At 43.6% G+C, this 16,643-nt stretch overlaps 1 protein-coding gene across 4 annotated transcripts; it reads right to left on the reverse strand.

Moving 5' to 3' along the window:
• Positions 1-127: 127 nt before the first annotated feature.
• Positions 128-15,488, reverse strand: gmip (GEM interacting protein). Of its 4 annotated transcripts, XM_061749189.1 has the most exons (21): positions 15,292-15,488; positions 13,754-13,844; positions 13,241-13,334; positions 13,028-13,067; positions 10,730-10,855; positions 9,231-9,295; positions 9,038-9,145; positions 8,868-8,948; positions 7,433-7,594; positions 7,190-7,327; positions 6,935-7,125; positions 5,747-5,838; positions 5,602-5,664; positions 5,413-5,496; positions 4,901-5,043; positions 4,646-4,822; positions 4,278-4,415; positions 4,005-4,204; positions 3,493-3,820; positions 2,258-2,360; positions 128-1,031 (listed from the first exon to the last, which is right to left on the reverse strand). In XM_061749189.1, the coding sequence occupies exons 1-21, from the start codon at positions 15,335-15,337 to the stop codon at positions 538-540; spliced, it is 2,964 nt and encodes a 987-aa protein (XP_061605173.1). In that variant the 5' UTR covers positions 15,338-15,488; the 3' UTR covers positions 128-537. The 4 variants fall into 4 exon arrangements, with proteins under 4 accessions (XP_061605173.1, XP_061605174.1, XP_061605172.1 ...); XM_061749190.1 differs by lacking the exon at positions 4,646-4,822; XM_061749188.1 differs by having other exon boundaries at positions 4,646-5,043.
• Positions 15,489-16,643: the final 1,155 nt, after the last annotated feature.

The following is a 16,643-nucleotide window of genomic DNA, read 5'->3' on the forward strand; positions in this document are numbered from 1 at the left end:
TCAATTGTAAAATATGTTTCTTGGATCCATAAAGGTTGGAAATCACTGCTCTAGTCGGATCGTGTATTCTAAGCAGTCAGGTCAAACCAACATTACAACATGACAGAAATAATGGGTGCTAACTTACTGTAATTCAATTACTTTATTTTTAATTAAATGACTTCACCCACACCGAAACTTTAGAACACGATTCGACAGAACGGCGGGATGTTTACGTACAACCGTCAGTGCTAGCACTAGCATGCTAGGCTACATAACGTTTACATAAGGCATAATAATTCAAATTATCGTTATGTGTGTACCTAGGTACAAACTAGACTACTATACCACAGAAGGCTCATTATAGTGAGTGCTTGTTCCTTTTTCAGGTGCAAAAGTGAATAAAAAGTTTGGTTTCCTGAAGTGTGAAGGCTACAAAAGCAGTACCACCCCAGTGACAAGACATTGACATAAAAAGTACTCTGATGCGTTTGTAATAACATGCGAGCCAATATTGGTAACTAAATCCATATTACGTGCTTGCGCTGCCATTGTTATTCAGACAAAAAGTTGTTCCTCCTTGCCCGATTGGCTGCGTCTCAGCTTCAGACCCGAGAGGATCTTCTGCGCGGGCGAGGCGAAGTGGTGCTCTGCAGGAAGAGGCTTCGGAGAGCGGTACGAGGCCGTACTCTGCGCGCCGGTACCGTAACCGTCCACCTTGAGCTCAGCCGCGGCGGAGGCCACCGGCTCCAGTCCCAGCATGTACTGCACGACGTCCCGCGGGCTCAGAGGCGGAACGTCCTCGGGGCTCCGGGGCGGGCCGCGCGCGGCTCGCTCCGGGGAGGAGCTGCGACTGCTGTCGGCGCTTCCCGGAGGCTCCCCGCCAGGCGCCGCGGGCCGTCTGGCGTCGCAGCTCCGGCCGGAAGCTCGGCCTCTCGGGTTGTGATGGCGCTGGTACTTGACAGGCTGCCTGGTGAAGCGGTAGTGCGGCTTGTCCGAGGCAAAGTCCCGCTTTGGGTCGTGATGAGACAGCGGTCCGCTCATAGCCAGGACTGGGACACCAGGAGGAGAAAAGCATGTGGTTTATGAAATAACGTCACGCAACTTGCAGTTACTGCTTTTAGGCCCACTGCGCACCAAACTGGACAATCTAAAAAAAACAAAATAATTGACAACTTACACCCGCACACCAGGCGACTGACCCTCGCACATGTACCCAACTCAGTGCAATGAAAAAACTGCGACACCTGGTGCCCTTATTGGCCAATCGGGAATTGAGAATTTTGTATGGTCAATTTTAAAAATTGGACCACAAAGTACAGCTGAGAATAAAGCAGAAAGTGGAGCTATTTGAGAGGCTGTTGGCAATGTTAGCCCCATTCATTGACCGCACAGATGTATTTCGGCGACAGAGACTCTCCACGCTTCGCTTTTTTGGTCACAGGTCGTTCGGTCGTTACATCCGCGACGTTGCGAGACTGATTCCAATTTTGAGTCAGAGCAAAACTCGTGATCATGATAACGATGCGATTTTGTAAAAATGATGCTCAATTATGATTGAAAGCTATTAATTACCTTGTCCTTTTTGTCAGCATGGATTTTGTTTTGCGCATTCATGCCTATTAAGTAGGTTGCTTTTTTTAAAAATTGTATTTCATGTTTTAAAACTGTGTTTAATGGATTCTAGCCTTTTTCAAAAGTTATAATTGAGTTAAATTACATATAGTATATTCAGGATGTAAATTGGATTGGGCTCGCAAGCTAAAAATGAGTTTTAAATGAGTTTTAAATGAAATTACATATATTCAAGATTTAAAGTTGATCAGGAGCTCTGCCTTTATAATACTATAAAGGCTGTAGTTACGTTTGATCCAGATCTAAAATGTATTCTGTATTCTGAATCCAAATGTGAACATTTCCAGCGTCCATTTTGACGGACGTAAGTATATTCAGAACGACACCCTCCACTTGGTTAACAAAGTGAAAGCGCGTTTGCGACAGAGAGCCAAAGGAGAACTGAAAATGTGCAATTGAATGCACTCAAACAGAAAGAGTGGCAAGGAAGAAAGGAAGAAAGGGAGGATGTCTCAACCACAGAAAGGTCACATCACGTCAGGAAAAAGGAACTAAAAAGCGAGTCAGCAGGCGCAAAAAAAAAACACTCTGACGACTGCAAGCTACAATCATCTTGAAAATGTACCACAGTGCAAAAAAAATCATAACTTGTATAAGCCAACGAAGTTGTCGTCACTGCGCTGGAGGCTGGAGTCCCGCCTACCTGCTCTGTCATTGGCTTCGGGGCCGAGCTGGTCCACCGCTTCATTGGACGAAGACTTGTCCGATATATAACCCTCGCTCGACTCTCTCTTCATTCTTTCGCTCTGTTGGGATGACACAAGTAGAGTGGCGTGCCGTTGGGACCTTTGATTCTCTTTGCCGCATCCATTAAAACTTATTAACGCTTTCGTCGATCACCACACCTGGACAAAAGTATTGGGACGCCGGCTCTATTCCAGTGGAATTCGGGATGCAGCGAAAGTCCTACAGTTTACGAGTTTAACCAAAAATAAACTCAGTGGGCATCAAAAGCAGATGTGGGCAAAGTAAGGCCCATGGGCAACCTACGGCCCTCTCTGTTATTTAACACGGCCCACCGAGCATTTACATTATAAAGATACCGTAGCTGTTTTTTTTCTCCTGAAATGTATTTATTAAAATGCATTTGTTGATTTTTTTTAAATGATTTTTTTTCCTCATCAAATCATTGGTCAATCGATTGATGTAATTAAAAACTAAAAACATTTATTTGACAATCATTAAAATTTATACAATTGTTACTAGACTTTTAATTACTTAGAAATTATTTTGAAAAAAATAAGTTTCATTGTATTAATGATGAATAATGCAATTACTGTATAAAATGAGAACAAGTTATTATTTTTATTAATATAAACTATTTCACATATTTACACAGTTAAAATTTTTTTTTCCCTAACCTCATCTAACAATGACGTGGCCACATTTAAAAATCTAATGTGGCCCTTGGGTACAAGAAGTTTGATCTAGAGTCTGCTGTTTTGCTTTTTCTTTGGCTTTTTTTTGTGCGTTTCTTGCGACGTCACCACTGAAGTGTCGGGCCCCTAAGGGATTAGATTTTTCCAAGGGGGGGCCGAGCAGCACTACTGAGGCCCAGTGATGGCCCATCAAACGTTTACTGAGTCCTGCATGAATTTCCTTTTGTCCTGTCCAAATACTTCTGTCTACATCTCAGCTTCCTTGAGAATGTGAAACTGAAACGCGAAGTGTGAAGCAACAGAAGTGAAAAGAGCAACATGCAAGCAAAGCAGCAACTGACCAGTGGGTTAATCCTGACAAAATAAAGCTTCACGTTGAGGTGCTTAAGGCTTTTAAAACAACAGCTCTCTTAATCAGATTTAGTATAGCGCGACTCCAATCAAAGCTTTAAAAAGAAGAAATTCACTTGAAATGGCGCTAAATAACAGCACAACTTACTTCTAGCGAGTAAGGGCGCTCCCTGGAGGAGGTTCCTTGCTCAGGTCTGGCGTCAAAGTCCCCATCCAGGGTACAGGCGCGTCTGGGTGGGGTGTCTGGAAGCGGGCATGTGGGGGGCGGAGGTGGCTTGGGCGTCCCGGCTCTCTGCCGGAGGACGAAGATCTTGTCGTTGTGTGAGATGAGGAAGTCGACCAGAAACGCCTGGTAGGTGTTTTCCTGCAGGGCCACTGTGGGTTGCTCCGTGCACACCAGGGGGCGTAGGAGAGTCGGACCGAAGACAATGCCCAAATTGCTGGCGGACATCTTGTTCTCGTTGTTTCGAGAAACCCTGCAGGGGACACCAGAGAGAAAAATTTGAGGGACGTTGCATGAAAATCTCAAAATGTTATGAAAACCGTGGAAGGAAGTCTAGAATAATTTTGAACTTTAATTAAAACAAGTGAAATGACATAAAACACTAATATGTTATTTGTGTGCATTTGCGTCTGATTTTAGTGTTACGTCAAACTTACTTATGCAGATGGACTACGAGGTGCCGTAAAGTGCTGTAATTACAGGGACGGAGTTTCTGCAGTAGCCGCTGCAGGTTCCGAACAACGTCCATGAACTCGTTAGTCTCCTGCGACGATTCCCACTCGCCCACGTGCTGGATGCTCCTCCCCGCCGCGATGAACTCGTAGTACAGCTCGAACGTCAGCAGGGGCTCCGGAAGCTGAGAGGCGAAACGACGGAGGTGAGTTGAAAAGAATTCTAGAAGTTCTCTTTGTTGACATGAATGCCGGCACCTCTTTGAAGAAGTGCTTCAGGATAGAAGTGATGTCGTGCGGCGACACCTCCGAGAGGTCCACGTGCTCTTTGAGCTCTTCCAGGGCCTGGCACAGCTTCTGGACGCGAGGCTTGGAGCCGCTCACCCGATACACCCCCTCAGAGGGAAAACGCAAGATAGTTCATAAAAGATAAATGAAGATGGTGTCTGGTGTGTATGATGGAAAATATGTTTCTATGGTTCAATCAGTCAACGGTTGCTTTGAGCAAGCGCCATTTATTTGCAGTCTGGACGAGGAGGGGTGAACATGTATCTGAGATCCTTTCGTAAAAACACCCGGGAACTGTTTTAAAGTGGGGGGGGGGGGGAAATAGCATAATCAAAGACCTGCAAAGAGAGCGCACGACTCTCAATCTCGGCGGTGCAGCGTCGCACCACAAAGGGGACGTCGTCCGGCGTGTCCCGCAGCAACAAGGACAGGGGGACGCCAAACACCGCCCCCTTGTTGTTGTCGCACTCCATCTGACACACCTCCATACACTTCCTGTGCAAACCCAGCCCGCACTGAGGGAGGCACAAAGGAATAAAAAACCACCACCAGCCTATTTTGGATTCCTCCGGACTTGCTGAAGGCGCACGCACCTCCTCACATTCCACGCCGTTGACGTAAATGTAGTTGTCGCACTGCTTGCATTTCACCATCTTGCTCTTCAGCTTCCTGAGTCGATGAGTTAGCGCTGCCCGGGATGGGGTGCGAACTTTGACCTGCTGCCCGTCGAGGCACTCTAAAGGAAAATAGGATAGACGCAAAGAATGAAAATTCAAACTCCATCCATCCATTTTCTACAGCAACAGGACGCATGAAAAAGTCTGAAGAACACGTGCCCGAACTTGAGCAGGAAGTCGGACATTTTGGTTTGAAACAGCCATTTTGGGCGAATTCCAAGAATTGCCAAACTGTTATGCCGACGCCAGTGGTGCTCAAAGTATCTTGTGCCAGGGCGAGAGAATCTCTGCCTAAGTGTAAAGTTCAGTTGTATTTAACTTTACAACAGATTAGCATATAATCTTTAAGAATATAATGACATGTTGTGACCCAATGAAGCCGCCAGTCAGTGTATGTTAATTAAGGGCGCGAAGGGGAGGTCACAAACCAGATTCAGACGCCACATCGCGGTCATCCAAGTCGTCTGCGAGCAAGTTGTATGTTGTTCTGTGACGCCTCCTGGGACAGTGAGCTGCCATGTTTGCAACAACACAGCAGAAGACGTGAACACGTCAGTCATGTTTTGACATGAATGCGAACGAATGGAAAGACATTACGCAGGCACAGGTGCTATTACCAGGGCTGGACAGAGATTCGAAACTGCCGCCGACACTTTCACTGTCACTGAAGATAAATCTCCCTAATGAACATTTGATATGCTGAATTAATTAATGCAAACACAGGTGAGGAGATTTTTTTGGATGAATGAAATGGAGACTTACTGCAGTCACTGGGTTGTCTGTAAGAACTGTCGTCTGTGTGAGGAGAGGAGTCCTGCAGGGCGCTGAGGGGGTTGCTGGTTTTCCGCTTGGTCCTAAGACAAACATTTGACCATATACTGGTTATTTACAACCTATCACAGCAATCTGATAACATGCAAATCAGCCTCCATAGTGGTTATGGGTGGAAATGACATCAGAGCAATGGGATTTGAACGCGATGACTCAGATTCTATTCTCATCTTTTAGCTTAAATGTGGGGAAATAGTCCCAAAATTCAAAGCAGCAAAATAAATAAATAAATAACAATAAAAATGGTGGGCGACTGGTTAGCACATCTGCCTCACAGTTCTGAGGACCGGGGTTCAAATCCCCGTGCCTGGCAGGTTGATTGAAGATTCTAAATTGCCCGTAGGTGTGAATGTGAGTGCGAACGGTTGCTTGTTTATTTGTGCCCTGCGATTGGCTGGCGACCGGTTCAGGGTGTACCCCGCCTCTCGCCCGAAGATGGCTGGGATAGGCTCCAGCACGCCCGCGACCCTTGTGGGGATAAAGCGCTACAGAAGATGGATGGATAGAATTTATGCTGTATAATATTTGAGAAAATCTATACATTTGTATATATTCATATTTTCTTTTATTTATAAATTATATACATATTAAATTATGTGTATTTTTCTAATTAATTTCACTTTCGTTTAATCAATATAAATTTTTAATAAAGAGTATGTTACGTTTTAGAGACACAATACCATTTGTTTGGATATATATATATATATATATATATATATATATATATATATATATATATATATATATATATATATATGTATATATATATATATTTATATATGGAGAAAGAGAGAGAGCGAGAGAGAGAGAGAGAGAGAGAGTGTTAAAATGATTTTAAATACAAACCGCAAATTAAAAGTTTGGACACAGTTTCTCATTCAATAACAAAGTGTGTCCAAGTTTTTAACTGTTAGCGTATAATAATAATAATAATAATTATAGTATATATAAATAGTAAATAGTCCTTATTTTAGTAGAAATTTGTACAAAAAAAGTGCCAAGCATGGCATACATGCAGCACTGAGAATGTCATTACCACTTGTGTGGTGCTAAAAACCTTAGAAAAGTCAATTTCCCCCCCCCCCCCCCCAAATAAAAAGAGGAGTGATTGTTGTGTACCTTTTTCCCTGAGGCACGTACTCCTGGAAGGAGAAGATCTGCAGCGGCGTTTCCCGGCAGGGCCTGCCGCGGACGTACATCAGGTAGGGCTCGCCGGGCTCCAAGGAGCGGCACGTTAGCTCCAGGTTGTGATACCCCAGAGGGACCGGCTCGGTCTGCTGCCGCTGGTAGTAGAACATGTTGACCGTGACCTGGTGGACGAACGGAGACCCCATCAGACGGAGGACAGGTTTCCACGGGTGCGGGAGCACCGACCTGCTTGAGCACCGTGTCTCCCTGACAGATGAGCTTGCGGGTGTGAGAGATAATTCTCTCTTTGACCTTTACTAGCTCATCTTGGTGGATCTTGGCATCGTGCACGCATTGCTTGTACAAGAGCTCGGACTCCATCACCTCGAGGACACAGTAGATTGCATTTAAGTACATCCAGATCCACACGGAGGTCAGAAAGTATTTTGATATTTAAAAAAAAAGTTGTTTTGTGAGGGCTGCTCTTGCCTTTGTTTGGGCTTCATCCTTGGACTTCCTCCTTTTGTCCAGAGTTTTGTTGCCACCCGTGTCGTCCACGGTTTTAGCTGTGACCGCTTTGGCCTTCTCCAGCTCGTCGCAGCGCTGGAAGTATTGCTGACGAGACTTTTTCAGCGCCGTCACCACTTCGTTCTTAAGAACACACCAGAGACAAAACGGATGAGCATACAGTTTAGTTTATTTGACGACGTAAACTTGCACAGGCCACAACATTAGACACACTTGCGCCATCACATGAGATCCAATACAGGAGCTATATGATGGATAGAAATGCAAAAATATGGTAATATTCAAGCTGTTTATTGTCACTCCCAGTTGAAGTTTATCGTTAAACTAAACAGAAAACGAGGACAATTACGGGTACACGTCGTGTATTTGAAACAACCACATCGATTTGCCTTAGGAAAGTCCGCTTTTCTTAACTCATTCACTGCCAGCCTTCTCAGTTAACATGGATATTTGACTTCTAAATACGTCAATGGCAGTGAATGTGTTAATGTTAACAAACAATGCTAAATGCTACAGACTGAATAGGATTGCTTGACTGTTTGTCCCATTCAATAAACCTAAGTAAGTAAGTCAAGCTTCCACTGTACTTCTCTGACCATGCCAATCAAAAATCATGAACTATTGTCCTTTTTTTCTTCGTCTTATTTGTCATTAGATTGTGGACGAGACAAGTCACAACAATTTCAAACACCACAACGGAAATGCAAATGCCACCGCACCACGGAATTAACACACAACGGTCATGCGAACGCCACAACATAATTACATTAATTGACAACATAGCGAAATGAATCCACAACATAGCGGCATCGAAGCGCACTCACTGGAAGTGAGCTCCCGCTACCTCCGATTGTAAGGAAAAATCTATTTAAATATTATCCTAATGAAATTCAAATTGAGATTAGAACTAAATAACTCACTCTCAACATATCACCAAAAGCTAATGAAAGACATTTCAAAACATTAAACGATATCTATCCTTGTACTGACTTTGATGAATGAAGTTGAGGGGGGGGGGGGAGAGTTGGAAAAGTCAGTGATAAGTGAGCTATTTTCTAAAGTAAGCACTTTTGGATTGTCATACATCATCAATATTCCAACTTCGTTCATTAAAACTTGTGCAACTTTCCGATTTAGCCACTCAGTCCGTTGCGGATTCATTTTGCTTCGTTGACGATTAATGTCGTCATGTTGTGGCGTACGCGATTGTTGTGACCTGTCTGGACCGCCGTACGTGCAGGGATCCCTACTGAAGTGAACTGTTGCGGTGCATCCTGTGGAATCTAACACGACCCCACGTCTGCCTGTCGTCAGGGTCACACAGCAATGTCTGCCAATGTCGTGATGCATTGTTCAAATATCCGAGCGACTGCTGTTGTAGTCCTAATTCGCTTACCATCTTCCTCTGCACCTTCACCCACTGCTCTTTGAATTCCCGCCGCCACTTATCAATCTCATTCCTCTTGGCAGCCAAGGCCTTTGGGACAGGAGATATGGGATTAAGAACTTTGCTTTACAGTAACCTTCACGAGAAGAGCACAACTCTTGTATGTGTGTGAACTCTACTTGGTAACAGCGCTTTTGCACCAGGTCCAAAGTCTTTTTGGAACTCGAACTGTTCTTCAGGTCTTGTTCGAGAGCCATGGTGTAGATATACTGCAGCGGCATCGTTTCCTGCGCAAGTGGCAACAACGATTGTTTCTCTGTGGCGCACGGAAAATGCTCAAAACAAACTAGAATGACATAAAAGCGTCTTTACCTGTGCTGCCAAACTGGCTTTTGCTGCTTCAGATGTCTTTATGACATTTTTGGCAAATTCTTGTTCTGTCAAAAAACAAAAATCGAACATTGTAATGGTCATCGAGTCACATAAGTGCAGTTTGAACCATGCATGATTTTCCACAGTGGATTCAGGTGCCGAGCGTCAAATTTTGACATCAAATGTCAAAATAACTACAATGACACCCGCGACTTCACGACGACAGAGTGGACATGTTAAGCACGTTAACATCCAACTGCACGCATCAAAAGTAGGAAACTTAAGTGTCAATATTGATTCTGCAGCTAGCCACTGTTTCAGCCTCCATTGAAGAAAGACAAAATGCTGGCGGTAATGTCGCTGAAGTGTTTCTTCAAGGGGGCGGTTGCCACATAACGACACAGTGGACATACATTTCAGGGACGCGTGCAAAATGTTGAATATGAATGTGGAAAAAAAAGAATATAGGTAATTCAAATTTTGCCTCTTTACTGAAACGCGCCGCTGCGCATGCTTGGCGTCCGTGTTTGTTCTCCAAAGGCAGCGTGTCACCTCTCGCAACTTTGCTCCAGTCTGCTAATCCTCCCTCTCTAATCCTTTCTGCGTGTGGAACACCCAGCCATCGCTTGAACTTGACATAAAAAAATAAATAAATAAATAAATAAAGCTATGTCACATTTGTCATTGTTGCTGGGTCGCAATCTGATCAAATCCAACACGAGAGCGGTTTCCAAAGTTCCGACTTCACAAAACGGGTAACGCTAGAAATACTGTTCTTGAATAGGAATGCACCTTTACTGTATTTCATAGCGTGAATAAGATAGACAGATAGCTCGATAGATCGAAAACTACAACGTACAAGTTTTTAGAGATACGAGCGCATTTTTAAATTTGACTTGCAAAATATGAGATACGAGTACTGTACGGTGGCAGTAAACTCAACTCACTTCGCAACAAGCAGCAGTTTGGCAGACAGCAAACAATTCTTTCACGTTGTGTATTTAAAAAAAACACATAACTTTGCCTTAAAGTCTGCTAGCTTAATGCTGACGCATGACGGGAAACGCCATAGACAGGCTAACGGATAGCGTTGGTGTCAAGCAACAGATTTTTTTAACACAACTGGTGGAGCAACACAAGGAGTGACCGTCTCTGTGTATAACTGCATGTATGTATTACACTGCCCCCAGCTGGCCAAAGCGCGCACACCAGAAGGAGCAGCACAATGTCCACTGAACTGAAGCAAAAAAAAAAAAAAAAAAAGTGGCCAAAACGGTTTACTTTCTTTACATTCTGTTTAATGATGTCATTACTGTATGTTTTTATCAAGTATATATTATGGAGTGCTATTGTTCTTTTTACAAACAAATTTAACTTCGTTCACATATCTAGCCCCTCTGTTGGCTTTAAAATATAATATGTGGCCATCTTGTACGACGGCCAGGTGTCCCAATACTTATGTCCCTTTAAGTGTCCATTTCCCCCCCGCGCGCACTCACCCAAGCTGAGCTTCTTCTCCACCCAGGCCAGGAGGTCTTTGGCGTAGCGGCACCACATCTTGGTGTACTGCAGGGCCGTCTCCACGCCGTCCTCGCAGCGGCACAGCGCCAGGTCGGCCTCGTGAGCTGAGAGGGAATACATCAGCATCACGGCGGGGCTCGAAAAATATTCCCGTTCGAATCACTGGAGCCTCGAGGACCTCCGCTCGGGAAGGCAAATCATAGTTTCCAGAAGGGGTCCCTATGCTGTTCACTTAGTGGCCCCCCCCGTAAAAAAAAAAAAAAAGCTCTGTGCATGAGGCAGGTGACACAAATGAAAATAGGCTAAGGCTGAGAGGGCGTTGACGTGGCAACCCCCCACCCCAACCCTCCTCCACTTCTTGTGGTTCTTCCTCAGTGACTCACACAACGTGATCACAATCACACGGCCTCTCGACCGCCGAACGCACCGACAGAATCCAGTTAGACGTCCAAACAAGTTGGCAAAAAAGTGCTCACTCAGCCTTAGTCTCATTTAGGAATCATTATCCGAGTAGATTGCGCAGCGTCCTAACTGGAGAGGCGGTAGGATTAGCTCGAGTGAACGCAGATTGCAGGCAGTGGCGAGCTTTCCAGGTTGGCCACCTGCCGAGTAACAGTTTGGGCAGGGTGTTAATAGGGCTGCTGGGTAATTAATCCCGGCCAATGGGAGAAGGGAACACACGCACACACACACAAGGCTGCCAAAGACCATTTTCTTTGGGCGCACTCGAAATAATCCACAAAAGGTTGCGATAAAACGTTGTTGTAGTATGAAATGAAACAGTCTGTGGTTTGAATGAGTTTGTCAACATTAGGAAATCCGTACTGGGCTCGGGCACACTCGAATTCCAAATACTTGCTCAAGCACGGTACACGTCGCTGGCCACAACATGGCTGGAAGAGAAGGCCTGGGCGTGGCACCGTAGCACAAACACGGTTGCACTGCGTGTACATGAAATCGGATCAAAGTGATCGCTCCGTCGGCCAGACGCGATAACAAAAATAGCCGGAACGACGCAAAAATAAGTCCCAGAAAGTCTCAGTTACACGCTTGTTGTGTCATGAAGTCAATGCAAACGTGTCGTACGATTAAAGCGATCGTATTAATGAAAACCGCCACCTCGCACAAAAGAAATAACCGGAAACAAACCCTGAAAAATCAGGAAAGCAGCAATAATCATATCATCATCAGTGCGCTTACTCATGCACATGCAAAGTAAATGTGTCATATTAATATCCTGCAATACTGACAGTTATTAATGGTAACCGCCACCTGGTGTAATAGAAATGACCAGAATAACTCAAGACAAGTCAAAAACTCAGGAAAGTAGCAGTAATGCAGTGTTGTATCATGAAGTCAAAGGACAGGTAGTAGGAAGTCGTAGACGTGTTATAAAAGTAGTGAGATGGCACCATCCAACCGGGTCTTAGTCGCAACTGCCACCTTGCATAATAGAAATCACCAGAACAATCGCAGCGCAAGACATGGTGACGCGCCACACATCAGAATGACTAATAAAGTACTTTCGTGATATGTAATATGTGACATTTTGATGTCAAATGTCAAAACACAATTGAAAGGGGAGAAGGGCTGCCGCCGGTGAACTGCAGACAGACGCAAACACGGAGCCGGCGGCTTTGGAGACGAACGTCGTTCACGCCCTCTCTGCCTCGCAATCGTCTCCCGTTAGCGCTCCCGCTCGTCTCCTGCGGCGCTCAGCGCCCAAAACGCTCCGTTTAGTTTTGTCTGTCCAGTCAGCAGACGCCGGGCAGGCGTAACACCTCGCTGGGGAAAAAAAAAAAAAAAGGCCGCCTGACTCCTGCTTAATCTTCATCCTAATCTCGTTACTGCGGTGCAATTACAACTCGAGGCAAGATACTGTAGGAAGACAAGCAACGGGAAAATACACCATTCATTTTCTGTATTTCCTTGATTGAATATTATTTTGAATGGGACAGGAGAATATCTTTGGGAACGTTCTGCACTCCTGTTTCCATCCCAAAAACGGGACTCAACTTCCCACAGCCGGACTTCGTATTCAGGGGCATCGCAGGGGTTTCAATACCCACACTTCGCCCAGTGAATGCTTCCATTACCCACAACTTTCCCGGTGAAAGGATTTGACACAAAACACAACACCCGCACTTTCCATGGGGAAAGTTTTCAACGCCCACAGTTTTGTCAGTGAGAGGGTTTCACACCCAGACGTTTTCCGCTGTTCTCAATACGTCGACTCCAGTGAAACGTTTCGTCAATGAATCATGAAGGAGCCTTACCCGATGAGCTTCCATCACCTTCAACGGTTACACAGCTTTCCTAAGAAGAAAATCTATATCAATCAATTGATTTATACAGTTAACAATGAATATACAAATACAAAAATGAAACAAGGGAGAGTCAAATATTTATCAAAGCAATACAGATGCCCTTTTCACAGGGTCGTATTACTGAGTAAACAATACATTCGCGTTCCATCTTGGAGCACTTACAGACGGTTGATGTTGCTCTGCGAGTTCCGTGCTCTCCCCAGTGTTGCACTCCGAGCTGAACTCCGAAGTGTCGGACAGCGGCTCGTCCTTGTCGCTGAATAGAATTGAATTATTGCTTACGCAGCTCTTACAGGACAAAAGCAAAGATTCAATTGAAAAATACTCTTTCCAAGAATTGGATCATTCCTGCGCAGGGCAGTGATTAAATCTATTATTTGAAGTTTTACACACTTGACTGAGAGAACACGTAGCTGGAACAGTTGTTTACAATTAATCGATCGCATTTCAACTCATGTTAAATGGGAGCCAGGACACACCTGCCATCATTGATTAATGCCAAATAAATGTCAGCTGTTCCAGTAGATTGTTAAAAATTGATATCGCATTGTACAGGCTAAACCGTTTTGAAATTATTTATCTTGGTTTCCTTTTTAAATGTCCCAAAACCAGGGGTGTGTAAACTTTTTCACATCCACCGTACATATAGTATGTACACTTAAAAACAGCACTTACTCGGGGATAAAAGACAACTCTAGGTTGTCAAAGTCTCTGAAGATCTCGCTGTAGCGCTTGATTTGACATTTCTGAGGTTCTTTGAGGACGTCTGAAATGACAAAGTGAAAGGTTAAGAGACAAAAAAAAAAAAGAAAAGAAAAAGTCATACAGGTTAGAGTTTTTATATTCGGTCAGGTTTGAGATGACACGTTCTGTACATCCAGACACACGACTTCCCTTCCCAATAGCAGAAATGTGCTCACTGCAGGTCAAACCACAACGCTATTGCAGGGAACTAAAACCCCAAAAGAGATCATAAAATCATAATCATTCACGTGAAAGCCACGTTGCACTTCAAGGCAATCTAGAGAGGAAAAAAAGAAAATGAGCACGCACTGACTACAACACGATTTACGCTTTCAACTGACAATTTTAAAACACAAAAAGTGCCGCGACATAAGAGAACAAGACACACATCACCTTGTTGGCCAACCGCATCCTGTTTGCAGTTGGCGCCTTGACACAGTTCTGCATTCACGATATATCACTTTATCTAAAAAAAAAAAAACTATTTTTTTTTTTTTTTAAAGTGCTGAAGCGTGCAGCCTCACTGAGTTGAGGAGTTCCGGAATTTCCAGCACAATATTTCCAGAAACCTTCAATATGCACTCCAATTTTCCATAGTCAGGCTAATATATTTAATATCTAGGTCATACATTCAGTCCTTTTGATTGCACAAAACCACAGATAAAAAAGTGAGGTGAGGCAGACAGTACTCTGCCTCACTGAAGGGGGCGCAGTAGAGCACATAGGCTCACGTTGCTGCCGTTCTTCTTCGACGCAGGGACCCAGCCAGCTGCAATAGCTAACGTGAAACATTTCTCAAAAGAGGATTTCCAAACAAAACGCGATCTAATTGACAAAGGAAGCCCAACGCCGGTGCTTAAAGAGCTGCTTCGTACTTTAATGTCAACGCCTCACCAGCCATGAGCCGCATCGCGTGTCAAAATTGCCTCGGAGGAGCTTGTCAAAGTTCGAGCCCTTGGAATTCGCCCAAAACGGCTGCTTAAAACCAAAACAGTTGACTTAAGTTAAGCATAAGTTCTTCAGATGTTTGGTGTGTCCTGTTATCGTGGACGTGTCCACCCAATTTTGTGTGAAGCAAATGTTTTTCAAACTTTCCAGGGCGTGCTACTGATTGACTTTTGTGAGGTTGTGTCAAGACGATTAATTTGTTGGAAGAGTATATATTGGGTTTTAATCAGCAAAGTCACACAGGACCACTGATTCTTACAGAAATATAATATAATACAAAAAAAAATAAAAATAAGTAGGAAAAAAGGGTTGATTAGAATGATTAAACAGCAGTAAGTCAGCCCAAAATGATTTTCAGGAAGTCTGTGAGTCCAGTTTAGACAAAGAGGATGTTGCAGAGTGCAGCACAAAGAGAAGACAACAAAGTAAAACTTATTTCACACGGGCAAAAAAAAAAAAAAAAAAACTTTAACAACTTAACAGTGAGCATTCAAATGGACAAATATCATCTTTATGCTCACCTGCGGCCTCAGACGACTCCTGACACGGCTCCTGATCTTCTTCCATCTTCTCCAGCCTGCAGCGGGTTGACCTCAATGCTCGACGGCACGCACACACACGTCACATGACCGTCGTAGTCACACCACACAGGCGGAAAGCGTTTACAAAGAAAAAAAAATTGCTGGCACGCCGGTTCGACGCGGCGGCTGACTGCATCTTCTCGTTGGAAAGGCGAGGTTGGCCTGTTCGTGTAATAGGAAGAGGAAGTGCAGCTACTGTAAAGGCCCCACCTCCGCTAACCACTTGTGTTTGAGATTAGATGATACAAAATATGACATGTACCAATCAGTTAGTATGCAAATTTTATTGTCATCTCTGCCCATTATCCAGGCGACGCACAGAGATCATACGGTGAAACATTCTACATACGTGCAGCGAAAAGTTGAATTAAGGTGCAGGTGGATATCAAATTAAAGGCAAAAATGGGAATAATAATGATAATTTATAGGATTGCAAAGTGGGCCAGATCAAATTCTCCAGAGGGCTATACGTGGCCCACCAGCCATATTTTCCCCACACCTGCACGACACATAAGTCACGTGATCTCAGGCCGACACGTTAAGAAATTTGCTCCATCATTGTGCCGTAAAGCACAATATAAAAATATTTTTATAAAATTTTTATTTTTTTTTAAAAAGCACTCATCTTAATAAAAAAACATTAAGTTCAGTAAAGAGAGTAGGGAAATGTACTCTGTTTAGTAAACAAATAAAGAAACACTAACACAACATCATCAGTACTTAGCTTCATTTAAAAAATGAAAACGTCCTCCTTAAATTTTTTTTATGTATTCAGCCAATTAAAAACAAATATATAAGAAATATGTACTTAGATTAGTGAAAAATAATCAAGAAAAATGTGCTCGTCTTAGTCAAAAAAATAAAGGAAAATATACTCTTTTTTCTTTTTTTTTTTTTTACTCAGCTTTGTCATAAATGTAAAGAAAATGTACTCAGAATAGTTAAAACAAATAAAGAAAAATGTGCTCAGCTCAGTCAAATTGTTTTTTTTTTTTACTCCTCTTAGTCAAAACAAGAAAGAGAGCAAACTATATTCAGCTTCGTTAAAAAATGAAGAACAAAACGTCCCCTGATTACGAGTTAAAAAAAAAAATAGATATATTTTGTCATTGTGACTTCTTCCAACTGAGTTTTTCTGTGACTTTTAATGCATGAACTTTGGCAATGTACGAAGGATGTCTCGGCATCCCATTGGCAGTCCGCACGCTGCCGGTCTCTGCGGATAATTACAGAAATGCGCCTTGAGTGACGGACTGCGTCAAAATCTGTTCTAATCGGAAAAGATCGAGCTA

This window comes from Phyllopteryx taeniolatus, chromosome 16, assembly GCF_024500385.1.
Source record: "Phyllopteryx taeniolatus isolate TA_2022b chromosome 16, UOR_Ptae_1.2, whole genome shotgun sequence".
Lineage (NCBI taxonomy): Eukaryota > Metazoa > Chordata > Actinopteri > Syngnathiformes > Syngnathidae > Phyllopteryx > Phyllopteryx taeniolatus.

Coding starts and splice junctions, on each gene's coding strand:
- gmip (XM_061749188.1), bottom strand. CDS start 15,337: ATGGAAGAAGATCAGGAGCCGTGTCAGGAGTCGTCTGAGGCCGCAG. Junction 13,845..15,291: donor GGAGTCGTCTGAGGCCGCAG/GTGAGCATAAAG, acceptor TTGTCATTTCAG/ACGTCCTCAAAGAACCTCAG. Junction 7,126..7,189: donor GAGACACGGTGCTCAAGCAG/GTCGGTGCTCCC, acceptor TTCGTCCACCAG/GTCACGGTCAACATGTTCTA.